The sequence below is a fragment of the Paralichthys olivaceus genome, chromosome 20 (genome assembly GCF_024713975.1).
Source record: "Paralichthys olivaceus isolate ysfri-2021 chromosome 20, ASM2471397v2, whole genome shotgun sequence".
Lineage (NCBI taxonomy): Eukaryota > Metazoa > Chordata > Actinopteri > Pleuronectiformes > Paralichthyidae > Paralichthys > Paralichthys olivaceus.
In genome coordinates, this window is record NC_091112.1 from 11,628,780 (window position 1) to 11,656,011 (window position 27,232).

General features: G+C 41.7%; 3 protein-coding genes across 10 annotated transcripts in view; 2 read left to right on the top strand and 1 right to left on the bottom strand.

Moving 5' to 3' along the window:
• The first annotated feature begins 2,227 nt into the window (after positions 1–2,227).
• Positions 2,228–14,044, top strand: casd1 (CAS1 domain containing 1). The gene is made up of 18 exons (XM_020090697.2): positions 2,228–2,506; positions 3,600–3,696; positions 4,007–4,127; positions 4,835–4,879; positions 4,973–5,035; positions 5,154–5,198; positions 5,313–5,436; positions 6,486–6,700; positions 6,818–7,237; positions 7,365–7,454; positions 7,538–7,657; positions 7,830–7,986; positions 8,123–8,202; positions 8,554–8,655; positions 8,790–8,930; positions 9,182–9,259; positions 10,638–10,730; positions 10,865–14,044. The coding sequence occupies exons 1-18, from the start codon at positions 2,266–2,268 to the stop codon at positions 11,132–11,134; spliced, it is 2,502 nt and encodes an 833-aa protein (XP_019946256.2). The 5' UTR covers positions 2,228–2,265; the 3' UTR covers positions 11,135–14,044.
• A 104-nt stretch (positions 14,045–14,148) lies between these two features.
• sgce (sarcoglycan, epsilon) lies at positions 14,149–25,308 on the bottom strand. Of its 5 annotated transcripts, XM_020090698.2 has the most exons (13): positions 25,121–25,308; positions 23,868–23,975; positions 20,667–20,789; positions 20,049–20,206; positions 19,627–19,699; positions 17,962–18,160; positions 17,296–17,458; positions 16,740–16,954; positions 16,238–16,264; positions 15,582–15,770; positions 15,182–15,225; positions 14,712–14,749; positions 14,149–14,542 (listed from the first exon to the last, which is right to left on the bottom strand). In XM_020090698.2, the coding sequence occupies exons 1-13, from the start codon at positions 25,164–25,166 to the stop codon at positions 14,492–14,494; spliced, it is 1,434 nt and encodes a 477-aa protein (XP_019946257.1). In that variant the 5' UTR covers positions 25,167–25,308; the 3' UTR covers positions 14,149–14,491. The 5 variants fall into 5 exon arrangements, with proteins under 5 accessions (XP_019946257.1, XP_019946261.1, XP_019946258.1 ...); XM_020090702.2 differs by lacking the exon at positions 23,868–23,975; XM_020090699.2 differs by lacking the exon at positions 16,238–16,264.
• The window catches only part of ppp1r9a (protein phosphatase 1, regulatory subunit 9A), a 48,650-nt gene continuing 44,770 nt past the window's right edge, over positions 23,353–27,232 (top strand). For 3 of the 4 annotated variants that reach the window (XM_069516916.1, XM_069516918.1, XM_069516920.1), the window contains exon 1: positions 23,353–23,545. The gene's annotated coding sequence lies outside the window, so the exon portion shown is untranslated. The remainder of the gene's footprint in view (positions 23,546–27,232) is intronic. The other variant, XM_069516919.1, reaches the window with a different exon arrangement.

The following is a 27,232-nucleotide window of genomic DNA, read 5'->3' on the forward strand; positions in this document are numbered from 1 at the left end:
GAAAAGTTCTGAAATAAAGCATGTCCAATGTTCCAAAACACACTACTCAGTGACTTAAGTGCTTTCATGTTTTGACCACACCAATGGATGTGTGTCACTGTATTTTGGTTCTAGTTTGGCAGATAACTTACAGATCTTCATTGACTTAAACATCTTCCTTTTGAGGAAGCACAGCCATATCCTGATTTACCTTCCCCCATTTTTATCTTCAACGGTACATTTAATTTTAATGTACAGTCAATTTCTGTTTACACTGTCCATGCCAATGTGTGATTACTAACGTGCATTGTTTCTTGTAAATATGCATCCTCCCATGTTGCTTTTTTTTCTTGCATAATACAGCTTTTGCATCCAAATAAATTTCTGTGGTTTGGATCAAGGCTTGAATTGCAGTGATGCATGCACACGGATAATAGTCACAGATTCAATATGGGGACATGGCATTCGTGCAGAAATTAACTTGTTTTGTCATTTTGTCCAGCACTGAGGATTAGTTTGAGTACAGTGTGTTGAGGGAACTGGGATGTGCAGAATTTGTTTCATTATACCAGAGGAAGTTGTGCTTAAGGTGAACTGAGGGCATCAATACATAAAAAGGTCGCCTGCAGCAGCATCAATAACCACTAGGTGGCAGTGAGACATTTAGGTTGCACCCATAGACTGTATATAAAGAGGTTGCACCCTTGTATTTTGTATGAGCCTTAGGGATTATGAATATAAACCTGTGACCACTGAGGAGCTCAGTCTTAGATGCATTGGACAAAAGAAGATATATATGATAGCTTTATATATATATATATATATATATATATATATATATATATATATATATATATATATATATTATATATTATATATATATCTATATATTCATATATAGATATATACAATATGTATATATCTATATATGAAGCTAATGATATCTAAGCCAGAGGCTGGACCTTTAACAGTACAGACACACGGTTACAGGCACATTGGATGTTTAACAGTAATGGTGAAAAAACATTTCAGGCATCACATATTGAACTTTTTCACTTTTCCACCACATTCATCTGACAGATTTAGTCACTAGTTACATTTTTGTACCTTAAAAACATCATGCAAGACTGTCTAAAAACAACTTGCTACTTAATTGCAGATTAAAATACCAAACAGCACGGTGGGATTAACATGTTAGGTGGCCCCCTTGAAATCCTTTTGTTCCCTGAGCCACAGACCAAACAGAGCTCCTTTCCTGATGTATTATAGCACCACGGTGTCTGCACTGTAGCAAAGGAATTTTCATGTAGGGTTATGCAGCATGTGACCATTTGGACCCACCAGAGTATATATTATCCTTACTGTGAGCACCTAAATAACCTGCAATTAATCAAATTACAACAACTACAGTCATTTCACCCACTTTTGCTTTTTCAGGTTCCTGGAATAGATGTTTAGTGAAATGAGTTCTTTGACCAACGACAAAATCCATTTCACAGGATTAATCAGTGATCATAATAATAATCATTTTATGTAGAACACATAGTAGGTACTTAATCTATAATCTATATAATCTAATGAATTATTTCTTATGTAAAAGTATTACTCATTTCACTGCACATCTGACTTAAGATTTAGATTAGATTCAACTTTATTGTCATTGCACATTTCACAAGTACAAAGTAACGAAATGAACAAAGTTAATACAAGTACAGTAGTACAAGTTAATCCTGACCTGCGGACTTAAAACAGCTCCCAGGGGTGAGCAGGTAACCTTCAAACTTATTAATAATATCCTGTGTATGGATGGGTAAATTAGTAGTTATCGTGATATAATTTTTCCTCAATAGCAAAATATAACAGAATCCAACATGCATCAATATGGTGCTTATGCATTGTGTAAGAACCGTGGTCTTGGAACAGTGATTTGTAAAATGTTGTTCCGTTGTGTTGTTATAGAAATACAAATATAAACTTTGTTTATTGATTAATTATTATTATGGTTATTATAATTATTAACAATGTTACAACGTGTTTGTCATTCTCAGTCCATAAAGACGAGTTTTGCAGTGTGCTTATAGTCCAGCCCTGTTTGACTTATTTGTGTATTGTTTTTCTTCTGTTGTTTCTTATTTTTCACTTCGCTTCTGTAACACTGAGAAAACACACATGTCATTCCAACCTTTTTATTCAGATGATCCTATAAAAGCACAGTGATCAGTCTGGTGTTTGAACATTTTCACCCTGGGACCCTCTGACCCGCACAGCAGGTGCAGAGCGGCGGTGATGGAGGAGGCGGTGCCCGGGCAGGTGGAGCCGCTGCCCCGGGAGCAGCCGCCGCCGCCGCCTCCGCCGCTACACTGCACAGCTGCTGGTTGTCATGGAGGAGCAAAGATGGCGGTCCTGGCCTACAGCCTGGGCAAACGCGAAATAAACCAACACTTCACCATCAAAAACGCCAAAGTGATCTCGCTGACGGTCGTGCTGCTGCTGCTGCTGTTCCACGCAGCCTCGCGGTATCATGGAGGTGAGTCTTCCGCCGTTTGTTCAACTTGCTGCGGACGCAGCCGCCGACCCCAGCTAATGCTAACGTTAGCCCGCTAGCTGCCCTGAGCTCCTCGGTCCGCAGCCTCTGTCCCGTGTCTCGCTGGGGACACGTCCTGACGCTGCGGCTCGTTTTAAAGCAGAAGGACGATCTCACTGAGTCGATTCAACAACAACAGTGGCTTTGACTTATATCGGCTGTGCTGCTGTTGCTAACTGAATCAAGCTAAAGTACCGCTTTTTACTGTGTTTACATGCTCCGATCAGCACACGCCTGGTTACTGCTGGGAGCAGCCATGTGTCCGATGCTGTGACTAACAATAGACATAACAGTGTCATTAGCATCAGGAGGCCGGTGCTTATTTACATCAGCAGCTTAAGCCAGTCTGCTACCTGGACGAATAAATGCTAAATATGAATGCAGCATTAACTTTGCAGCAGCCTGGCGTCTGTGTCAGGTCTGTGGCAAGTTTGCATTAGCCTGTCTGGTGCAGATTAGTTAGCTACAGAGGCTTTACTGCACTGGAGACTCATTTCAGGTGTTAAAAAGGTTGGATCTCGGGATGCACATTAAATGTATGCACCCCACAACACACAGAGACGGCACAAAGCCCAGATCAGGACTGAATTAGAAGCATGGCACACGTCCACCTCGCAGCTGGGTTGCAGAGTGTGTGCACGTAGGTCATGAAAGGGATCGGAACCAGAGACCTGTGTGCGCGCACTGGGAGCAGCTGCTCTGGCTGCCGATGACACTGAAAATGCCCTCGTCTATCGCCAGCCCGCTGATCCTCCATGTTCTCTCATTTCTATGGGTTGATTCAGTTGTGGATGACTCTATTCATTTTGCACATAAATGAATAGCTGGAGAGATTTCTGCTTGAGCTAAATTGCTGATGACTTCATCTCGTGCTATGGCCCCAAGCAGAGCCCCGCATTGTATCCTGGTGAATGAAAAGCCAGGGCACCATTGAGACAGCAACTTTCAGTCATAGTTGCAGAGGAGCTGAGGCAGAAAGCGAGATGTCTGTCTTTGTTTAGTCTTACTGGTTGGTCCTCTGTGTCTTTGCCTGCAGGCGGAGACTCATGTGAATGGCTGCTGTCCAGAGGACGCTACTTGGGGGAGAACGTATGGCAGCCTTATGGCTGCATGATGCACAAATACAAAAGCATGTGAGTCACACACTGTTGCAAGGTTACTTTATAAAGTACTCATTATATGTGCAGCATCTCTCTCTCTCTCTCTCTCTCTCTCTCTGTGTGTGTGTGTGTGTGTGTGTGTGTGTGTGTGTCAGTAATGATGGATGAGTAACTTGAGAATAACCAATTTGAAAGATATATCACAAGGACAAACAGCATGTAACAGGATCCCCTTTTAATTAAGTTACCACACCAGATGAACCACCAGGCAGATGACTGATTGCCATCTGCAGTGCAGATACACAGCTTTCAGATTCCTCACCATAAATGTTTTGTCTTACAGTGAGGCCAAAACCTGCCTTGCTGATAAGCGGGTGGCCTTTGTTGGTGATTCACGAATCAGGCAGCTATTTTACTCCTTCGTCAAAATTATAGACCCTGAAAGAAGAGAGGATGGAAACAAGGTAATTATGAGATACAGCAGCATGTGAACCCAGTGTTTTTGTCAGCAGAGACGACAGGGAGGCATACAAATCTATAGATCTACATATTAAAGCACAGCTTGGTACAAAAAAAACATTAGTGTACATATAGTCAGACATTTCTACATTTACTCTCAGCTTGTTCCAGACTTACAACTGCATTGTGGCTGATCCATTAAATGTTCCAAATAAGAATATGTTGGGTAGAGCAGGCAGAGAGATGAAGCTGTCTGTGTCTTCAGTTAGAAGTTATTTTTCTTGTGCACTTTCCCAGTTCCCTCCAACATTTGTTGACCGGGGGGAAAAACCACCCTCTTTCTCATTGGCTTTGCAATACTTTGCCTGACTACTCCCTCACAGCCATTTACACTGCTGAATCTGAAAATATTCTTTAATTTGTGAACAATCTATAGCTTATTGCTATTGCGACACATTAACTGACATTTTTTTATTCTCTACTATATGTCCATGAAGATTTTCATTGAAGTTCCCAAGTATAATGAGGCCGTCAGACTTGGCATTTAGGAAATTCACTGCAACAAAATGTTTGATAGAACAAATACGCCACAGAGATACATGACAATATGCAGCAGTCACAACTATTTTCGTCTGATCTTGTGCTGTTAAAGAGAAGAACAGTATCAGCCTAACAGACTTTCTCTGTGTCTGTCCCCATGTAATGTCTGAAGCATGAGGACATTTCCTTTGAAGAAGAGAGTTCCTCTGTGAATGTGGTGAGCTATTTGTGGATGTGCGTTTTTTTCTCCTGTTCTCAGTCTGTAAAAATAAATGTTAAAAAAAACACGTACGTCCTTTTTTGTGTTTAGGACTTCCTGTGGTATCCAGAGGCAAATAATTCAATGAAGGAGCGCTTGATATCATGGACACACGTGAGTGTTGAGTTCTGTTATTAAAAATTGGGGAGTGGAGAGTTTCATAGACTTGAAATTGTCAGGGTCATTTGGATATGGATTTGCTGGTAACTGCAGATTAACTCATGTGTTGCAGGAAGCTTCAGTAAAGCCAGATGTTGTCATCCTTGGAGCTGCCACTGTAAGCTGTATACATAAGTGCTTAGCAGTGCTTGCACATTTCTTGATAAACAAAAACAAGGTGTTGGCTGAGTTGTGTCAATCGTAATTGTATCTATTTATGTGCCCACTGCAGTGGTCCATCAAGTTGCACAGTGGCAGCAGCGAGACCCTGCAGCAGTACAAAGTGAACCTGACGGCCATCGCTCTGCATCTCGAGAGGCTGGCTGACCATGGAGAGGTCTACTGGGTGCTGCAAGGTAAGCAATTCTTCCACACTTCCAAATCTGGTAGAAAACTCAGGACGGCAGCTTTTTGTTGCTCTGATCATACCTGCCATTAACATAAACCTTGGGTGATCTGTTCACAAGTGGATAGCTCACAGTGCAGTTGTGAAAGAAAAGCGCACACACTTGGAGGATGGATAGAGAGCAATGTGTGTGTGTACACAAATGCAAGACCTCGTATCCAACTGATGTGCTCTGCATAAGAGGAAGTATTTACTCATTCCCTTTCTCAAATTGTGCACGTTTTTTTTGTCCACGACATCTGAAAATTACGGAAAGCCCACAGAGATATATTAAGAAACATCTTGGGCAATTTAGTTTGACTGGAACAAAAAAACTAATAGACCCAGTCTGTGTTGTTTGGATTTCTTCCTCTTTAAATTCCTGTCAGACTAGGAACAGGAAGTGCATTGTTGCCTCATGGCAGTTAGAGGCAACACCACATTTGTTCTTTAAAACCAGAAATGATTTACATGTTAATTTGCATATGAGCTGTGAAGTGAGATGTGATAATGCTCCACACGTGTGGAGATGCATTCTAATTCCAGATGTGAACGGACATCCTCAGAGCTGTCTGATCTCTGATCTGATCACCCCAGATTCGACTTAATACTAGAATGGCACGCAATAGAGCACACACCTCTGTCAAGGACCAACAGTCGTCAGAGATTCAATAAAGCTGCTCTAAATTTCACACACTCATAGATATCAGATCCCTTAATACACCATATTTCAAAGATCAATTAGTTTTCCTTGCATAAATTGTTGAAATTTCAAAAATACCCACATCTCCTCTTTCCACCGAGTTTTAATAAAATCCAGTTCTTATAATCTCATTGAAAAACATTACTGCCTCTTCTCTTCGCTACAATGATTCATCTCTGATGTGATTGCTGCCTTCATATCAGTGTCTGTTAGAACTTTGGGTTAATTTCACACGTGAATCACAGATTTTTATGAACATCATCTTTTTATATATGCACCGTCTCATCTGAACCTTTCTTCCCCCAACTGCCCCGTAGACCCAGTTAATGAGGAGGTGCTGAGTGAGAACAGGAAAATGATCACCAACCAACAGCTCGAGCTGTACAACGAAGCGGCAGCAGACGTGCTCAACAGCAGCAAGCGTAGCGGCAGGTCCCGGGTCAAGCTGTTGGCTGCGTCCCGTCAGGCAGCACTGGAAACCATCGCCCAGTCAGACGATGGCCTGCACCTGCCTGAAAGCACCAGGAACGTGGTAAGCAGGAAATCTTTTGTAATGTCCCAGATTGTTTGGCAGGACATCTGTTTTTATTGTTAACTTTGAACGCTAATCACATCCTCCTCACACCATCCTGTATAATTCTCCTATCAGGGGGCCATGGTGCTCATAAACTCCGTGTGCAACAAGCTACTGAGGCCAATCGACGGCTCCTGCTGCCAAACGTTACCACCCCCCAACTTCCTGCAGAAAATGTCAGCGTGTTTCTTCCTGGGCTCGGCCCTGGTCTTCCTGGTCCTCCACGTCCTTGGCAACAACCGCCACCGCCGACCTGTGCCCCCTGATGTGGAGAGCCTCGAGGAGAAGAAGCCAGCGACTGCAGCTGTCCCCTTCGGTCCAAAGGCGCCCTTCCATGCTCTCTGCAGGATGGGCGTCATTATGGCCTATTTTTACCTTTGTGACAGAGCAGATGTGTTCATGAAGGAGCAGAAGTTCTACACACACTCCAAGTTCTTCATTCCTCTCATCTATATATTTGTGTTGGGAGTGTTTTACAGTGAGAACGGCAAGGAGGTGAGACAGGAGGTGTTCGCAGTTTAATTTGAGATCTAATTACCCTATAATAGATAATGTAATGATGCACAAAGTTGATTTTAAGTTTTTGAATTCACATCTGGTTTGAAATGCTTCTTTTTCACAGACCAAATTACTCAACCGAGAGCAAACAGAGGAGTGGAAAGGCTGGATGCAGCTTGTTATCCTCATCTATCACATATCCGGTGCCAGTGCTGTGAGTAATAAATATGTCTTCTCCACAAATATGTGGGAGTAAGCTGCTTTGAGGAGGTGTTTATTGATATTTGTCTCTTCCAGTTCATTCCAGTGTACATGCACGTGCGGGTGCTGGTGGCAGCGTACCTGTTTCAGACCGGCTATGGACACTTCTCCTTTTTCTGGCTGAAAGGAGACTTTGGACTGTATAGAGTGTGCCATGTGAGCGTACAGTCAGTCACTCAGTAACACTTTAACTAGGATGTTATAATGATTCATTACAGCACATGTATTTTTGACGTACCATCATCTTATTCACCATAAGATAAATGTAGGTGTTTGTTTTCAACTAACCAAGTGTCTGTAATCCTGTGCATCATTTACCCCACACCAGGTGCTTTTCCGTCTAAACTTCCTGGTATTGGTGCTGTGTGTTGTAATGGACAGACCCTATCAGTTCTATTACTTCGTCCCACTGGTCACCTTCTGGTTCGTCGTCATCTACGCCACGCTGGGCATGTGGCCCCAGATCCTTCAGAAGAAAGCCAACAGTGGGTGTCATGTTAAAGAAACTTTCACTCATAGTCCTTGAATATGTGAAACAATACACACAATTAATTCGACACCAGAAATGTGATACTTGTGTCATCAGCATGGTCACTAATGTCTGTCTTGTTTTCCGAACAGACAGTGGCATATGGCACCTTGGGGTTTTGGCGAAGTTACTGGGCCTCCTGTTGTTCATATGCTTCTTTGCCTTTTCACAGGTGAAATAAAAATATTTGAATCTGATCAATAACGAATAATCTCCCTTTAGTTCTGAGTGTGTAAAACTTCAAATGATATTGTGCTGCAGCTTTTATATTGCGAATCCCATGTGAGAGTAGTATATGGTGACGTGTTAATATCATTTCTTTACACAGTTTGAAAGAAATATTGAATGATGCATTTGATCATTGTTATTGCCTAAATAATTAAAAATGTTGTATATACATTACAAATCTGAATGGGAACTACATTTAAACTCATTCATTTTAGAAAGTCTGAACTATGCTATCATATTTGGTTTTCTCGCTAAAAAACTCCCACTTATTATTGTTTTGTTCTCGTGTCTTCAGGGTTTCTTTGAGAGCATCTTCTCCATGTGGCCCATCTCAAAGTTCTTTGAGTTGAACGGAAGCATCCACGAGTGGTGGTTCAGATGGAAGCTGGACCGATTTGTAAGTCCAACGTTTGAGCAGCAACATGTTCTGTGAAATGTAATATGACATTAGAAGCTTTTTCAAGTGGCACACAGTTTTTCAAACTCAGTAAAAACAGAATTGTTTTAATGTGTGTTAATGTTCTTTTGCAGGCGGTGATCCACGGCATGTTATTCGCCTTCGTCTATCTGGTGCTGCAGAAGCTTCAGGTGCTGTCAGAGGGAAAAGGAGATGCTCTGTTCTCTGGCAGGATCTCCAACCTGCTTCTCTTCCTCTCTATCGTCTCCTTCATAGTAAGACTTCTCTTCCTTTTGTGAACAAACGTATCGCTTGCAACAGCAGCTTAGGAGAGGATTGTTACTCAACCACAACTGTCTGCTCTTTGTGCTTATAAGAATGTTCTTACTTAAGAGTTTGCTCATCTGTTGTGACAGCTATGCAGGAAGTAAGATCACTCAGTATAGTGATGATCGATTCACCTACGATCCTGTGCCTCATAAGTTGCACTTCCTTCAGTTTGTTTAAACCTCTTCCTCATTTCCAGACTTACTCAATATGGGCCAGCAGCTGCAAAACCAAAACCGAGTGCAATGAGATGCATCCTTACATCTCTGTGGTCCAGGTACAATAATGATCTTTTTCTTTGCTCTCTGACTATTTAATGACATCACACCATGTGGCCCTTTACAGCAATGTTACACATCAGCCAGGAATAACTGTTGATCCTAATAATGTGAATCAGTGTTTTATATTTATGATTCTATTTTAGATGCCATTATCCAAACTGCATGACAGAATGTTGTGTGTAATAACAAGGGAGTTCCCTTTTCTCAAGGCTGAAGGTAGCACTGGGATATTTACAGTCGATCCCACTGGGAACTGCTGAAGATAAGATCTCTGACAGTATAGTTTAACTTTCTCTTCTGGTGCTGGTCCTGATCATACCTGACTTCACCATGCATCCTGGATCGTCTGATTACATGTGCACAGCTCTTTGTTTGTCAGGCACATGTGTCTGAGGTGACCAGTTGGGATTGGATCTCACTTCTCCTCTCTTACCTGCAAATCAACACACATCTTTTCTGTTTGCAAACGTGTTGTTGTTTTTAGCCGGGGTGAGGTCACAATGGCCTTGCAGTGGCTCACCTGCGTGAAATTAAAAGTAGAAGAATTTGAAACGTTATATATCTGATAAACCGCCCAAGATGTTTCATTGTCAGAATACACAGGAAACATTCACATACAAACCACCGCTGAATATGAAATGAGGGAGTTTTCAATTGTCTTGAAGGGAAAGTTCACAGAAAAATGAAAATTCACCAATTATCTACTCACCACTATTTGAAGTCCATTACTGGAAGTATCGATTCTAGCAGATGCAGCGATGCTTCCGCGAGTGTGTGCGGTATTCCAGTGTGTCTGTGAACGTGCTTCAGAAGAGGTTATCAGAGGACATTTAGGGTAAAAACATGGTGTAAATCATGCAACTTCGAGTGGAATTTGAATGTCAGGGCTTTCGGACACGTTGATGACACCACACGAGCACTATGAAGGCATTTTATGTTTTTTTTCTCTTGTTTATTTACGTCTGAAGAAGGGGTCCCATTTACTTCAGTTGTATTGGATTTGGCTGCAACGCTGTTCACACCTGAGTATTTTGTGGACTCAAACACTTCACCCACCCCTCCATTGGCATAGTGGTGAGTCGATAATGAGTAAAATATTCGGTAAACTATCCCTTTAAATTCAGATTGGGTTGGATTGGATCACAGCCAAAGGTCACTGCAAATATTCCTCTTCGATTGAATGTCTTAAATAAGCTGTAGACACCCTGCATGTGAATGAGGCACAGAGAGGGCCTTGGTGACAGTATCTCACACTAACTAATCACATCAGACTTCTTTACTTCAGCCCACACCTTTAAATGATAGGAATCTGGTAATACAACCAGTGTTTCACAACTTTCACTGTCAAAGGTTTCTGTTCTCTGTTGTCCACAGATTCTGGCCTTCATTCTTATCAGGAACATTCCTGGCTACGCCCGATCTATATATAGCTCCTTCTTTGCATGGTTCGGAAAGATCTCCTTGGAGGTAAGATGGACGTGGCAGTGAAGTTACAATACTTCAAAAACAACTGACAGTCCTCACCAGCTGTGTGGAAAAAGGAGGAAATGAGCACAATTAACATTACTCCCTATTCATTATGCTTTGTTTGTCTCCCCCAGCTGTTCATATGCCAGTATCACATCTGGCTAGCAGCAGACACCAAGGGAATTTTGGTCCTGATTCCGGGGAACCCTTCACTCAACATCATGGTCAGCACCTTCATCTTTGTCTGTGTGGCTCATGAGATTTCCCTCATCACCAACGACCTGGCCCAGGTGGTCATCCCCAAAGACAGCGTGGCCCTGCTGAAGAGGCTGGGGGCCGTGGGGCTCTTCAGTCTGGTTGTGCTGCTGCTTGCCAGGGGCAGCCAGTCCACTCCTAGCCCCTGATGGGACTGCTTTTGATGGAGAGGGCTTAGCGCTTGGTAACCCACTAAGCCTTCTGCTGAGACTGAGGTGAGGTGCAGATGCAAGCCAGGAGCTGGCCCGGGGCTCGAGGCTAGTGGTGGCCACACGAGACAGTGTCAGCAGTGGTAGCTCAAAAAACACACGGGAGATCAGATTCTTACTGCTTGCTGTGTTTGAGCAGAATCTGTACTTTTTTTGACTGCTGTGAAAGTCGCACACTGAAGAAAAGAAAAATGCCCAGAAAATGGAGGGGACTGCTTCTTTTTAAGGGCAAAAACCACCAGAGAGAAAAAAAGAACAAAAAAAGTTTACATTTTCTGCTTTTAACAGAAGAGCAGAGGAAGAGTTTTTATTCAGAACTAAAAGAGGTCCTCTCATTTCAAGACCCTCGTGCTTGCCGTGCGATTTTTTATTTTTTTTTGCAGCATATTGCTTCTATTTAGCCAAACAAAAAAACAGGCTTATTTTGTCACTTAACAGTACTTCCTGTCATTACTTCAATCTGGAAGGGATCACTAGACACAAACTCCGTCCACGTGGCAGTCGCAGCTGAAGTGTTCTTTGCTCAGGTGGATCCATAATCCACATATTCAGATATCTACACTCATAGGATTCAAATGTTCAGTTATGCTGCATTCACTGATCAGCAGCGCTTTGTACAGTATTTTCAGTGACTTTAAAATAGTGTGAGATATCTAAATATGCAAAATATGGAAAAAAAAACAGTTGAGTAAAAAAATAATAATAATTGAGCGCAATTGTGGAAATGTTGGAATATCCCTCAACATATTTTTGCTATTGTTTTTGTGAGTTATTTTAAAAAGCGTTTGCCTGGTACTGTGGTCACCTGCGATAGCCCTGAAATTCTGTTTTATGTACAGTATTTAATGATTTAAATTAAGCTTATATTTTATACAATGTTCTTTTTTTTTTTTTGCTTTGTTTTTTTTCTGATGCCCATGACTGCTGTTTGTAAAGGAAGTATTACATTGATCATTTTCTACTGCCTCAGATACACACCACAGAGATTGAGCCATTACAGTCCTCTCCCCCCCTCTGTCCTATTAGCAGCTGACTTCTGAGTCTGTGTATATTTGTACGATAGAGTGAGATATTTATTTTCTACAGTCAGGCTTCATCAGTGTTTTTAGTCCATTAAAAACATGCCTCATAGCTCTGTTGGAAAATGCTGGGTTGCACATATTATTGTACAATAGGGCTAAAAGCTGACTATTCACACACACCCCCCACCCCCCTCTGCTGCCACAGCCGGTGAACTCTTTGGTCAGCGAACAAGCGATTTGTTGAGACTGAATGCCTTTCGAACGTACAGCTTTTTCTCAGTGGCTTATACACATGGCACATCTCCAGATGTGCGTCATCACACCTGCGATGTAGCCTGGGATCACTTCACACTTTGCATCAGGGCCACATCAACATTTAAAAACACAGCTACTTTGTAATGCACTGACTGAGCTGAGGAGACGTATTATTACGTCAAAGAGAAATCTTTTTAATTTCGTCATCTGACAAATGGTCTGTGTCACTGCGTATTTAACTTCACAGACGTTTAAAGGTCCAGTGTGTAATATTTAGGTGAAAGGGATCTAATGGCAGAAATATAATGTAGAATAACCCTCATGATGTTTTCACTAGTTCGTTTCATCTAAATTGTATGAATTGTAGTTTTCTTAACCCGAGAAAAGGCCCTTTATATTGAAATACTTTATATTTACATTGAGGGGGTCCTCTCTACGGAGGCCGCCATGTTTTTTACATTAGTCCAGACTGGACAAACTAAACACCTTTTGAGTTTTTATGACAACTGAAGCTGCCACAGGTTTTTTTTCATGTTTGGAAGGAGAGGGTGAGATGAGGGGTGTTCAGCTGCAACATGAAATTTCAACACTAGATATCACAAAATTCTACACACTGTACCTTTAAGAGAGATTAGCACTTTCATTATTAGGCCTGGGTTTTTCGTCTCATCTCAAACATTTTTACTGGAGAAATCTGATGCTAAGTTAAGATGATTTGGCAGAAAAGAAATGAGAATATTGTAAGATCCAAGCGGTCTTGCATAAGAATTTAAAGTTGCATATTATAAAGAACAACTGATGAGGATTATTGGGTAAAAAAGTTTGTATATCATTATATCGGCTGATACATGTATATAAAATATTTAAGCCCTTGTTTTCACGTTTTAAAAATGCAATTCTGCACTGAAAATAACTATAAAAAAACAAATACAATCAATTATAAAACACTTTACTAAATAGTAAACATAAATGCACTTTTCTGCTTTGTTTATTCGGTCAAAATTTAAAATTCAAATTGCCACATACTGCCAAAAAATGACCACAACTGAAGTGTGTGAAGGGCTCCTATCTGCTCATATGATCAGACAATTGCTTTTATTGGTTGGGCTCCAGATGATTTTTTTTTTTACAGTGTGGTAGTTAATGATCGCAGTATCAGTTGTTGTCTACACATTTATGTAGCTTCCCTTATAAAAAAAATAAAATAAAAAAGTGTCTCACAACTACAGATCTCAAGGTCGCTCCCGTCATGGATCTGATTGTGTACAGGTTGTGTTGTTAGCCAAGCGCCAAGTCAATTTGTAATTTGTTTCACGTCCTTGTATAGATGAGACTGGCATTTCCATGCTGCAATTTCCTTTTTATGTGTAAAGTTTACTGATCTGTTCTCCCGTCTATAACCGATGAACAGCTATATATTTGGTAAATTGTTTCAGGCCTTAATGGATCTCTTTGGTCGTGTAAAAGCAACAACTATTTATACCCCAGTGCAGGGCCTGTTACATTCTTTTGTGATGTCTTCAAAAAAAATGTGAAATATATCCACATTATTTATAAATGCCTTTATTCTGTTGTACATTGTTAATAATTATTTCATATAATGTGCTGTGTTGGCCTCCATGTCATTCAGACATTACTTTTGTCCTGTTTATTAATGGTTTTTACATCCAGTAAAAACAATTTTGAAATATTTTATTGTCATCATGTGACACATTACATATAACACATGACATGTAAAACTCCCTCTCTTTCCTTTAAGAGGTCCATTGTGCAAAGCAAGTAAAAATACAAACACTGTAGTTTCAACATTTACACATATTCCAAAATATTTTATAATGCATCTTTATAATTAGCTAAGCTTTTATTCTGTGTCACACTCTCACTCTTTAAGGTGTAAGTGCATGTGGATGATAAAACTTTGTAAAGACACTTCTGAGGCATGCAGATTGGCACAAGTGTTAGAAAAACACAAATATATAGATATGGAAACAACTGTTGCTCCGACACAGGTGTTTTCTGGTCACAAATTTAGGGCTTCGGCCACCTTTCTCTCCTCAGGAATACCATTTACCTGGAATAAACACAAAAAGCCAAACATAAAACTTTGTCGCCTGGAGCAAACATTGAAAATATGATGAGATGTTAGTCGTGTTTAGCAGAGGAGCTGAAATAACTTCACGAATAAAAACAACTCACAAATCTCACAACATTAACTGATAAAACAGAGCAGGGGTACCCACCTCCAACCTTCGAAACGTTGACATGACATAATTATCTCCTTCGTTAGCATTGAACAGAGAGAGCAGCGAGGTTAGTTGAGCATGCAGGCAACTACCATGCACACAGGAGGGCGCTAACACACCAACACCAGAGATGGTGTCTCTCTCACCAGGGCAAAACGATTCGCTCTCAGTAAACTGAGACTAAATGAGTAAGTCTGGAAATTTGTGTTGTTTTTTTGATTTGATATCTATGAGTGTCATTTGGTGCAGTTTGACTGAATTTAATCGGACTGTTGGGCCTTGGTGGCGGTATGCGCTCTAATTCCAGTTTTCACTAAAGATCTTACAGTGAATTATCTGTATATTGTGCTGACATCTACTTGCAAACACCTCAACCATGTATCAGCATCTTCATTAAGCAATTTCATTACATACCATACAGAAACAGTAATGCAGACCGTTATATAAAAGCTGGAGGTGGAACTAACCTGATGGCCGCTGCTGTGGTATCGTAATCTGATTTTGCAGGTTCCTGGAATCATAAACAGTGATATTATGGCAAACACACATGAGCCTTTCATATCATGTGAAAACACTTTGTACTTAAACATTTTTCCAGTATCAAGCCCATTAGTAAAAATCATGGGACAGCCTGAACCTGATAAGCTGTGGTTGTATTTTCTAAAGGCCCACTCACTGCAGCTTTAGCCATGAACATGGGACAGTGAGGGTGCTGAGAACAAGATTAAACCATAAGGCTGTTGTTTGGACTTATACTTCCTCGTAATGACGCCTGTAAGCCATACATCTGTGACTCGCTAATGAGCCGGATTGGTCATTATGAGCGTGTGAATTGTTTTTCGCGTTATGTTTAATCCCTGTACTCACGTCTGTGTCTGCATGAGGGGCATGCTGGTGGTCTCGTAGTTGTCGGGGTGGATGGGCGGCACCACCTCGCCGCTGACCGGGTTGAAGACGGGAAGAGTGGAGAGCGGCCAGGAGATCTCGCGGTTCTTAGACATGCTCCGCAGCTCCTTGGTGGACTTCTGGATGGAGCTGTGGTGAACCAGCTGGATGCTGGGGAGGGGACAGGCAGTGGAGTCAGTGTGAGCGTGTGATGTTGTGTGCGCTGGTGTTAACTTGTGTCGTCCCTTTTGCAACAGAGAGATATTTAGACATTTTCTATGAGCCAGCGATTTGTGTCTGCTGCAGTGAGATATGCATGCGCAACAGAAATCATCCGCTGTCCCCTATCTCTGCGTCTGAGTCATGGTGCAAGATACTTTATGTTCTGGATCTTCAAGGTTTGAGACATTTGAAAAGCAATCACTGCTAACAGCGAGAATTCCTGTCGTCTGTTCATTAGATTTTTGAGCAGCCCACTGGATGAATGGATGTCAACACAGATGAGCTGATGAATGGTTATGAGAAAGCAGTCAGTGACAACATAGATGACAAAACTGCAAAACCAAAAGAGAGAGAGGGGAGGGAGGGGACGGAAACAGCCAAAATAAAGAGAAACACAGGAGAGGTAAAACACTTACTCTGGTGTTTGCATGTTTCTTTTTTCCCTAGAAACAAAACAAAATGGATGAATTAAATACTAATATTAATAGTTAAAGAGACAGCTACACACACGTGAATGGACTGATGGGTAACGACAGTGTGAAAATGCTGATGGGGCGTGGAACATTGAGTGAATGAGGGGGCGCGTCTCTCCCAGCCTGTGGATGATGGAGAATGATGAAAGGATTTTTAAACGGATGAATGAGCATCGATGTCATGCCTACGCTTCAAAACATCAAGATGTACATGACAAAATTAACAAAAACCCATGACAGAAATGTATGGGCAACTTAATAAATGTGGAGCGTACAACTGGATGGTAATGACAAGCTGCAATTCCAATCCAGATTTTTTGCTAACTGCCCTGCACTAACCTTTCTGACTCATTGTCTTTCATGTCACTGCCACTGCTCTCCTCACATGTTTGTCTGGGTGTCTGGTGCAATAGTTGCATAGAAATGTAAGACCAAGCACACTTACACCCCCTCACGTCGGCAGCACATAGTGTAGCCGAGGATGAAGAACAGGACTAGAGCCACAGCAAAGGGAACGGCCAGTGTGATGAGGAAGTCGTAAAAGTAGTCCCGGCTCTTCAAAGACTCAGAGGGGGGGTTGTACTCCCCAAACTCAGGCAGGATCCCTGTGCCTGGGTCAGGACGGGTTATGTATACCGGGACTACTTTGTTGATGTCAACCTGAAGAAATAAGTATGAGCAAGCAAGTGATGTGATTAACCCAAGTACAAGTTATTATCATTAAAGCAGGGATTGCTAATCCTGGAACAGCTAGCAAGAGCAGGCTACACTACAAGAAATGTAAACGATACAGCCCACTCCCTCCCATCAGCCCTCTCGTCAAAGCTTTTCATTTCATTTCATTCGATCTGAATGAAAAGATTGGCTGCAAGGGCCACTTTTAGGATGGCCTTACTTATTCACTGCTATCACAACATGAAGAGGAAAACATACAAACGCTACATTTAATGCTACTTAAAAACCCGAGTTTTTAAACCGTGTTGGTGCGAGAGAATCCTCACCAGAGAAATCTTACACCAGTCGATGTGAAACTGAGCTCTGAACTTCTTGTCACAGCTGATGACCGGCTCCATCTCCTGACTGCAGCGCAGCTGGTTGTGTGGGCTTTCCACCTCCCGCAGGCATGAAGAGAAGGGAACATCAGCACCAACCATCACGTACACTCTAGGGAGAGGAAGAGAGGAGAAGACGAGCATTCATTTACATGTTTGTGCAGAGGATTGTGATCGTCAGAGCGTTTCCTCTCCACTGAGTGTTCTCCTTGACGCTTTCATCTTCCAAAACGTCAGCATAAATCTTTGATGCATAACTTATGGCACTTCATGTGGGCTATTCCCCTCTGAACTAAACCAACTGACAGTGTCTATCAGTGCTGACAGCCTCGTGTGTTCATCTAACTCACAGCGAGCCGAGCATCCCCAAGGCGCCAATTAAATACAATGTCAGATTGGTGTGAGTGGGCTGAATGTGTTGGCAATTTGTTTGATTGAGGGGGGTGAAGAGGTCTTTGATGGAGGGAATCTTAAAGAGAGTAAGACCTCATGATTTTTGCGTTAAATCCCACACATTCTTTTTTTGTAAATATGAGCAAATGTGGAGGCAAGCAGAGCAAAGTCTTATATTGTAAAATAAAAAACTACTTGAAATCAAGTCCGGTTCAACCTCACCCCTCTTTGAGGTTATTGATGGGCAGAGGCACCCGGCCACCACGGTCCAGTGCTGAGGTGATGTTGATGGCGTTGAGGCGTTCGGGCTGCCATACGTTCTTCACAGCTCCGAGGAAGTCTCCCAGCACCTCACTGGCCAGCATTTCCTCCACATTCATGTTTTTTATGTAAAACTCCGCCTGGTAGGGCAGAGGGAACTCTGTGCACAGGAGATGAAGAGAGGAAACTTAGATAAAGAGCTTGAAACATTGAGAAGCAAATGAGGTGGGAGCTTAGAAGCTAAGATGATACATCAGACGATTACCGCACTGTAAAGACGAAAACATGAAATCGCTCGCCTCATTATGATTTTTAAATTATGTAAACAAGAATGTTTAGTGGCTTTGTAAACTTGGTTTTTGCTTCAACTAACTTCATTTTTCATTTGTAAAGTTGCCCTCAATCCATAATTTGATGGAGGCCAGACAAGTTACAAACAGGGTCTACAGAGCAATTCTGCAGGGGTTTTCACAGAGACTGGGGTCTGCTGATCATTTCTGTGGGGTCAAATGCTCGACCTCCTCTCATCTCTCTTTAGAGATAAATGGTTGGCAAGAATTTATGTTATTGAGTTGGCCTAAACATTTTAAATGTAGTGCAGTGAGTTGTCTTGAAATTTTAAGTTTTTTTAACTTTTTAATTTTTTCGCGTGTCAATAAATCTGAAAACAGAGCACTGATGCTGTGGTGTTCTGCTGACGAAGACATCATTGTGTCTTTATTGATGCTGCTATCTGTCCAGCAGACGCTGGTGTGTCGGCTGCGCTCTGATATGACTTGACCTACTTCAGGGGCCAGATGGCACATGACATCACAGCACAAAGAGAGTGATGTCACATCAGTGCCACAAACATCTGCTGTGCATTCATCCGACTCAGTTCATATTGTTTTGCATGTACCGTGACTGGTCACTGAACCAACGCGCAAACACAGAGGTGCACAGATGTGAGGTGTGTCCACAGAGATGAACAGGAGCGGCTGCGTCCAAATACATACTGTACGTTGTCTGCAATCATTTACAACACGTTTCAACACAGGACGTTGTTATTCACGGAAGCCACAACACAGACTGATTTATGACGGCTGACCTGAGGTGATACTTCTCAAAAGGTCAGTATATTAATTAATGGAGATGTTTTATTTGATCTAAAGAGTAATGATACACAGATTTGACTGTTGACAAAATATCACAAAGTTAATTTCAAAGCTTTAATAGAGCTGTGAAACTCATTACATGTGCTTCATCAGCTATTGCAGTTTGATTATTTGTAATTGCAGCTCTAGTGCAGCAACTAAATGCGCCTAAATATGGTGAGATCTGTTTGTTTAATGCTGTTTATAAGAGCAAGAATCGACGTTGAAGCTCGACAAACACAGTGGCAAATCTCAAGATCCCCATTGGTAAATCTACAAATCGACAAATGTATCAATAGATAAATGAACACATGCTACATTATGGCTCTTTCTTGATTACTTGTGGTTGACTGAAGTAATTACAGACAACGTTTTCTCTTCAGCGAAGTTCATTACTCTGTTCCAAGCGCTGAACGTGCGCCCAGGATTTAATCAGTGTAGTTGCACAGTCTGATCTCTGTTTTCTCTAAGCTCTCATGCTGGCGCCTCTTACCTTCTGTAGCCATGATGTTTATGACCAAGTTGTGCCGTGCTGTCTCAAAAGTGCGTCGGTTATAGGCGGTAATCTGCAACACACAAGGGTGAAAGTTTAAGCCCAGATCAGTGCAGCTTATAAGGCAGCCGCTCTCTGGACAAGGCTGAGCTTGATGCACGACGCGGGCTCTGTACCCAGCTGAGACACCATATAGGCACATGTGCACCTCTGGGAACGTTAAGCCTTGTGAAAAGAATTTTTATAGTAGCTTATAGGCAGACAAAGAAAGCACAACACTGTCTTTCGTTTCGATCACTGACCATTTCACACTCTGCCTTCATTTTCTTTAAACATTTTAGCACAAAAAGCATCATTACTTATTCTTCCATGATGTGAAGCACAATTCACTCCACTTTGAAAGCGCTCCAGCAGCCACCCACCTCTATGACAGTGGGCCTGCCAACATGGTCTGCAGTGGGTGATCCGTAGAGCACTCCGTCGCTGTGCGGTGTCCTCTGAATGTAACGCAGCCAGCCAGGCCTGTCTGGGTAACCCATCAAGTTGGTGTTGAACGTGATCGGGTCATTGCTGGCATCACCTGCAGGTAAATAGACTCCATTTATAAAGTCACAATGACCCCTACAGGTTAACACGTATATATTCTAACACTCACACACCGAACATCATTTGGGGTTTACTATCTTGTCCAAGGACACTTTGATATCAAGGAGCTGGGGATTGAACCATCCTTATCATTGAGGGGCCTGTTTTACCTCTTGAGTCACAGCAGAGAAAGTATTTTGGAGGACACCAGATGTTCCGTTCTGGGTCACAACCAAATCAGTAATGTACATTTAGACCCATTAGCTGAATTATGGAATTTCTGCCAAGAGCAGCTACGCATTTTCTACTGATGAAATATGGCTCACAATGTACTATGGTTATTATTAGAGTAAAATGTCTGAATGACATTTAGCTAATTAAATATTTAGACAGAAATAAATATTTTTTATCAATTACTATGACAAAGTGAAAATGGGGCTGTATTGAGGTTGTACCTGATTTTGGGTAGGGAGGAAACTCTCCTTTAAAGTATTCTCTTTCCAGAACATGGACGAACAGGACTCCTGCGGATGGGTAGACATTACGGTCTGCGTGAGCCCTCGACAAGATGGTGACCACTGAAATACAGAATTCAAATAAACAGAGAGAATCAGCTTCTGAGAGAAGAACAATTCCTATAGTGTGTTATTTGTCATTAATGGCCGGCAATCAGCGCTAATTATAGAAGAACAGACAGTGGTATTAGAGGTGAAAAGGTTTGGGTCGCAGGTACTGGCTACTTTGAGAATCACTTTTGAATTGATACGGTAAAAAAAAGAGTTTCACACACAATCCAGTCATGTTCAGGCAAAGAAAGCAAAAACACATATTAGCGAATGGAAACACTATAATTTGTCCATAGGATTACAAGCTGTTAGACCAATGAATTTCATTGGTGTGTGGCTGAAATGCTGTGAGTTAGAACAGCAGTAATGAGCGTCATTCAGCCTGTGCTGAGTTGTTTTCACGCCCTCCTCTCACTTTGTCTCCATTATGCTCTCTTGTTAAGCCCCATTCCGTCTGAAACACAAACACTTAGTCTTCATTTGCGACAGGGAATCGCTTGGAAATCGGCAGCCCCTTGACAAAAGTTTATACACCGTACAAGAGGGGCTCCCCCTCTTTTTTTCTGCATCTCTAGTGCTAATTGACCCTTTCTTGCTCACTTTTGCGCACCATTTCTCTCTTTTGAATGTTTTTTCACCCTTTCTCTCTTCTCTCTCAGTGGGTGAGCACTCCATATTTATTAACCATGGGAGACAGTGTACAAGGAAGAAGAGGAGGAAGGAGGGAGGGTTGGAGACAAACTAAATTTGAACTGTTCTCTCCTGCAGAAACAACTCCAGGTGAATTGAGGAGCTAGTGGAAAGCTGTAAGCCTCTATGTGCATTCTCCTTTACTTATTTAGACATTTATTTATCTGCCAATTCTTCAACCAAACATTTCCATATTATTATAATCAGCATCACAAAAAGAAGCGGATCTCTGTGTCTGCACAGTGCGCCCTCTCTTTGAACAGAAGCTGATTTCTAAGGAGAATCTCAGCTGAAGAGAGTAATAGAGCAGGATTTACATTTTAATCCAGGACCATGAAAAGAGGAAGTCAGCATGTGATCTTATAGCAGAGTGCAAAAGCAGGTTAAGATTAGGTGACACAGTAAGCTCCAGATTAATAAGTGACTCCAAATCTACAAGGCCAAATTGCCTAACTGCAGTCTAAGTGACACTGATGAGCTGTTGGAAGTTATAAAACTGTCCCATATGTGTGATAAACTGAGCGACATCTGTGGCCACTAAGAAGAGAGACGCTGGACAAGCCATATGTCCCATGTACCCAAGGGCTGGCTCACAACTAGATACAATCAATAGCATTTAGAGGCCAATAAATACTCATAGAAATCCAAGATCCACTGTGTCTCTCTCCAAGGGCAGATTGAGAAGGTACCATCTGAGCATGACTAATCCATGTGATAGCTTTTCTTGCCCCCACCCGTGACATTAGGATCTAGGTTATTCAGATCGAGAATAAAACCTCATTCACTTTCTGCACCCCTCTAGCACCTGCTGTGATGACTCCAGTCGATCCGTGAATCCCGCTCTGAATGCACACTCTCAGCTTCTATTACGCTATTACCGTTGGGCCTCATCAATTCTTCACCATGCACTCTCACAGTCCCAGTTCAAGGTCAAGCACTGGCTATTCTTTTCTTCTCAGAGACCCGACTTGATGCGGTGTAAACATTTGTGACACGTCCTCGGAGGAGACAGGCAGGACATACAAGCGAGCCCAGATGGCCTGGTCTGGCCTAATAGGCTGCGGAATAAGAAATTACCTGTGGGATTTGAGATGTGTTTTAGCCTATCAACATTAACGCTTTGATAACAGCAAACAATAAGGCTTTACTCACACTTCTGGCCCTCTTCTGTCAGCAAGGTCGCTTGCAGGTTACTACTAGACTGTGCCCCCCCTCCCAACACCACCATTGATTTTTATAGAGCAGCCAGCATCAGTACAGATCACTGACTAAGCTACGTTGAGGCTCTGCTAATAGCATCAGATCTGCTTATTTGTGGCGAGCTGATGCCCTGCCAGGCCTTCTCGAGATGATGACCTGCAGCACTCTTAGTGTGCATAATACATCACCAATCAAAGGTTAATACTAAACTATCCGCTGTAGACTAATCTGTCGGCTGCAGTTGTAGGACAAAAGCTGAGTCAGAGGTGCATTGTGCTGAACACAGTATGAGACTGTTTCGTAATGATTGTGCTCACAAACATTTTAAGAGAAATTAACTATTATCTATTAAATACCTGTAATAATAGATTTCATTTACAAAACCAACCCAAACGTCCATAAATATCACCCTAACAGAGCTTGAAGTGGAGCTGAAATGACTAACGAGATTTTCTGCTTTCCTGCACCGACCTATGACTGAGGTTTCAGGAGGGATGTTTTAAAAGAACATGGAGCGAATAAACCACCCTTGTCCCTCTACTTGCTCTAGGTAACTGAGGCCTCTAGCTAGTTGAGGCAGAGTCGGTCGGGGAGGGTTGTTCTTTAGATCTGTTCAACCGGTCTCATATATGCTTGTTGTCAGGGTCAGGAGGAATGCATGTGCTTCTTTGGTGTTTGGTGGGGAAACACAGACAACAAGGATAGCTACTGTTTCGGCCGAGGCTTTGGTTTTCTGCCAGTTGATGGGTTTGAGCCTCGCTCTTGTGAGCAAAGACCTGGAAGTGAAAGTAGTTGGTGTCACAACAAGCAGAAGTCGATGACTAAGGAAAAGAGCTGGACACGAAGCAGCCGGTTAAATCTTCTAGTGCTCTATAAAGGTAAGAAAATCACACATTTGTCAACTGATTGGAAGTTATGTGTCACCACAATGCTGCTGTAAAGTTGTAGTATCTTATGTTGAACAGACTTTTGCTTCATAGTTAATGATTTAGGATCATTTCAAAATCTAGCAAGCACAAGGTTTAGCTCAAACTGCTATTACAACAAACATAAGTGGGCCAAGTCTGTAAGGCAGCAGACTATTGAAAACAATAATGCCAGTATTAATGGGGAACCAGTTGAGCGTGTCACTGTGTTATGACAGGTGGGAGGGGACAGCGGGACAACAAAAGAAGTGCACCACTGCACACACCCACTCACCATCTCTGTACAAGGCTGTTCTCTGCTTCAAGCCCATGGATCGCTCCATGCTGGCATTTCTCTCAAGTAACGTGCCGTGTTTCATGTCATTGGCACATGCAAAGTAAACTATTGGATCAATAAATCAAAAGCATGAGTGGAATAAGTCTGTCTGTCATAAGCATTCTGAACTATACATGAGTGTGTCAGCTTGTTTGGCACAGCTAGCTAACACTAGTGCTGTCTAATAACAGAGCTGACTTAAATCCTACCAGCACTAACTTTAAAGAGTAGTGAAATAGAAGTAAAAACCAACACAAATTCAATAAAACCTAAAAATTATGAGAAGAATATAAAAATAGAAAGGTATGACATAATAGGCAATGGAAATGATTAATGTTTTAATCCTCACTTTAATAAAAAATGGTATAGAGTGGAAATGTTCTATCATCTGAATGACCTTTTTATAGAGACCTATAAAGATGCCATTACAGTAGTTGTGATTAGTCAAATAGTGAATTGTCTTAAAATGAATAAGCAACCCTTCCTGATCTTTGATTAACTATAAAGAAATATAGAATACTTGCTGGTTCCAGTTCTCATTTGCGAACATTTCTCATAAGCTACACTGTATTAATCTGAATACCATTGAGTTTTAAACTAGTGGTCAGGTAAAACTAGGACTGGGTGATATGACCAAAATGTATGTATCAGGCATTAAACTGCTTTATTATTATAAGATAACTAACAAAGTAGTCATTTAAAGCAAGTTCTGTCCACAAACAATGCACAAGTAATAAGCTGCTATAACAAACAGGACTCTGATATTGTGTGTTATTATTGTGTAAATCTATTCCCCAACGTGTAACTAAGCATAAATTGGGCTGCTAATCCACTAATAAGGCATTTTTAACACACACAGTATATATGTATTTGTCTATATATGTAAACAAAGGCCTGATCCAGGGAAAATTAAAGCTAAATACGCGACTAGCAAGACAACATGAACCGTTAGCATTATATTCTTCAGCACAGATGTAAGACACAGCAGAGAGCACAGCTGTTAGCTTGGATGCTAACACACGCCACCATTATAACGGTGCTGCTGTCAGTGGTTAGCCTTGTTTTCCATGTCTCCTCCTCCTCCTCCTCCTCCTCCTCCACCTCCTCGTCCTCGGAAAAAATGAGCTAACTGCGTGCTAACTGGCTAGCTAACTAGCATCAAAAAACCAAAGCTTACGAGTGAACGAAAACTGCCGAGAATCGATACGTACCCGCGGAGAGCCACACCGCGACAGCTGCAGCCGACATGGTGCTCATCCTCCTCGTAGATCTCTCATGAAAATGGATGTTTTAAACAGTATTTATCTTTATCGCCACCGGGCTCTGACAGACATAGTAATAAGCATCCTGCAGCAGTCCTCCCCTCCGCCTCCTTCTCCTCCGCTGGACACAGAGACGCCTCTCATTGGCTGAACATCTGGATGGAAAAACATGGCTGTCTCGTAAAACAGAGGCAAAAAAATAAAACGTGATGTGAGATCACGTTCATGAGAGAAAATGTTTATGTGCGAGGTTTGACTGGGATTGGATTCAGCGCAGATCAAACTCCAGCAGTGAGCTCATGACCTGTCCTTGTCTTCTGCAGGACAACATGAAGATTTGATTGTCTCTCACATTTATTTTAAATGGCATGTTGTTCTAGCCTGAATATTAATATATATAATATAATATGAATAGCTTTACATATTACATATTGTAGATTTATAGCACCTTTTAAAACAGCCATTCACAAAAAGGACAAAAGCAAGAAGACATCTAAGATAAGACGCAAATCAATACAGTATCATTCAAAGACGAATTTAATTTATTATGATATGTGATTTATGCCAAGGGAAAGAAACAAAAAAAAAAAAAAAAAAAGCCCAAGTTGACAGAAAACACAACTCACACACAGGATTACACAACTCTTCTGATTAGGACTTACACTCTTTGTGGACCAAACCAAAAGTTTTTATATATTACCTCAACAATGATCAGTTCATGCCTAACACTAACCTTAACCTAACCACAATTCACATTTTACCCCAGACCTTAACCATCACTTAATACCTTCAACCAAACCCAATTCATCAGGCCTTTGAAAGTGGGGAGCGGCTTATATGTCCTATTTTTCCCAAAATGTCCTCATTCCATAAGGTCTTGGCTCACAAGGATTTAAGTACAAGTACACACCCAAACACACTCACAAACACACAATCACACTGGGACTTGACCTCCTGAGCCCAGCTGTAAGAGGACACAGACGTGTTTAAGAAGTGTGCTCCAATCTGTTCACACCCCCTGCAGAGACAGTGGCAGCAGACAGATGGTCGTGTTTTTTGGCCCCTTGGCTCCCACTCAGGCCTGCTAAAGGGCAGCTGGACTTTTAATGATTCACCCCTCACACTGATGTCACCCACCGCTAACAGAGAGGGTGAAGAAAGCATCCTAACTCTCACCATGACGTGCCGACAGTGGTCACCACTTGGCTCTGGTTTGATTTAATTTGTGTTCGATTAATTTCCTCCTCCGTGGTGATAAACACGATGCCATTCATCCTCTGTGCTCTGCAGTGCATGGCTGTTCTGTTCTCACACCCTCCCTCTTATTCCCTCAAGATTATTTTTAGGGTTGCTTAGCAACATCTTCACATAGTCAGTATTTGGACCAGGTATCAATGCATCACAATATTCACTAAAAGACCTATGCATGCACTAAAATGCAGGAAAATACAAACATTTCCCTCTTGGCATGTGTGTATGGTTAAATGTATCTGTCAGTTTCATACTGATTTGAATTGATTTCAGTCCAGTTCTGTTTCAGCATAGTCAACAGCTTTTGTTTACACTGTGTGGAATATGCCTGTTTTAATAGTGAATTGAGATGATGAAAGTCTCCTGTCCTCCACTTATTTCCTGCATCTACTTCCAGTTCTTCTGAGGGCTGTTAATGCAAGTGAGGCTAAAACTTGTCACTGCTTATTTCAGTGTACTTGCAGTCCAGCACTGAAAAATGTAATTGACTTTGAGTACTGCATATGGCAATATGGCAAACCAAACCAACCGAGGAGACAGATAGTCAAACCATTGCTTTAAGTGGGTTCAGCATGGAATTAAATGATTACATAATCATGTAAATTGCACAAATGCAAACATTCATAAATAACATTGATACAAGAGAAGCGCACAAATCCAATTCAAGTGTAAAAAGGATTTAATATGCTCGATTTGATGAATCACATTTCCTCTTTAAATTAATTTTGATAAAACTTCCAACTTGATTCACACTTGCAACCTCTGCTTACGAAATACATACGTAAGCAATGCTATGCTGTGTATTTTAAC

Bases quoted from the DNA above. Each gene is read 5' to 3' on its own strand.
- casd1 (XM_020090697.2), top strand. From the start codon at position 2,266: ATGGAGGAGGCGGTGCCCGGGCAGGTGGAGCCGCTGCCCCGGGAGCAG. The intron at 4,128-4,834 runs GTAATTATGAGA...TAATGTCTGAAG, and splicing joins GAAGAGAGGATGGAAACAAG to CATGAGGACATTTCCTTTGA. The intron at 5,036-5,153 runs GTGAGTGTTGAG...CATGTGTTGCAG, and splicing joins GCTTGATATCATGGACACAC to GAAGCTTCAGTAAAGCCAGA.
- sgce (XM_020090698.2), bottom strand. From the start codon at position 25,166: ATGAGCACCATGTCGGCTGCAGCTGTCGCGGTGTGGCTCTCCGCGG. The intron at 19,700-20,048 runs GTGGGTGGCTGC...TGTGTGTTGCAG, and splicing joins GCAGGCCCACTGTCATAGAG to ATTACCGCCTATAACCGACG. The intron at 16,265-16,739 runs GTAAGTGTGCTT...TTTTGTTTCTAG, and splicing joins TGCTGCCGACGTGAGGGGGT to GGAAAAAAGAAACATGCAAA.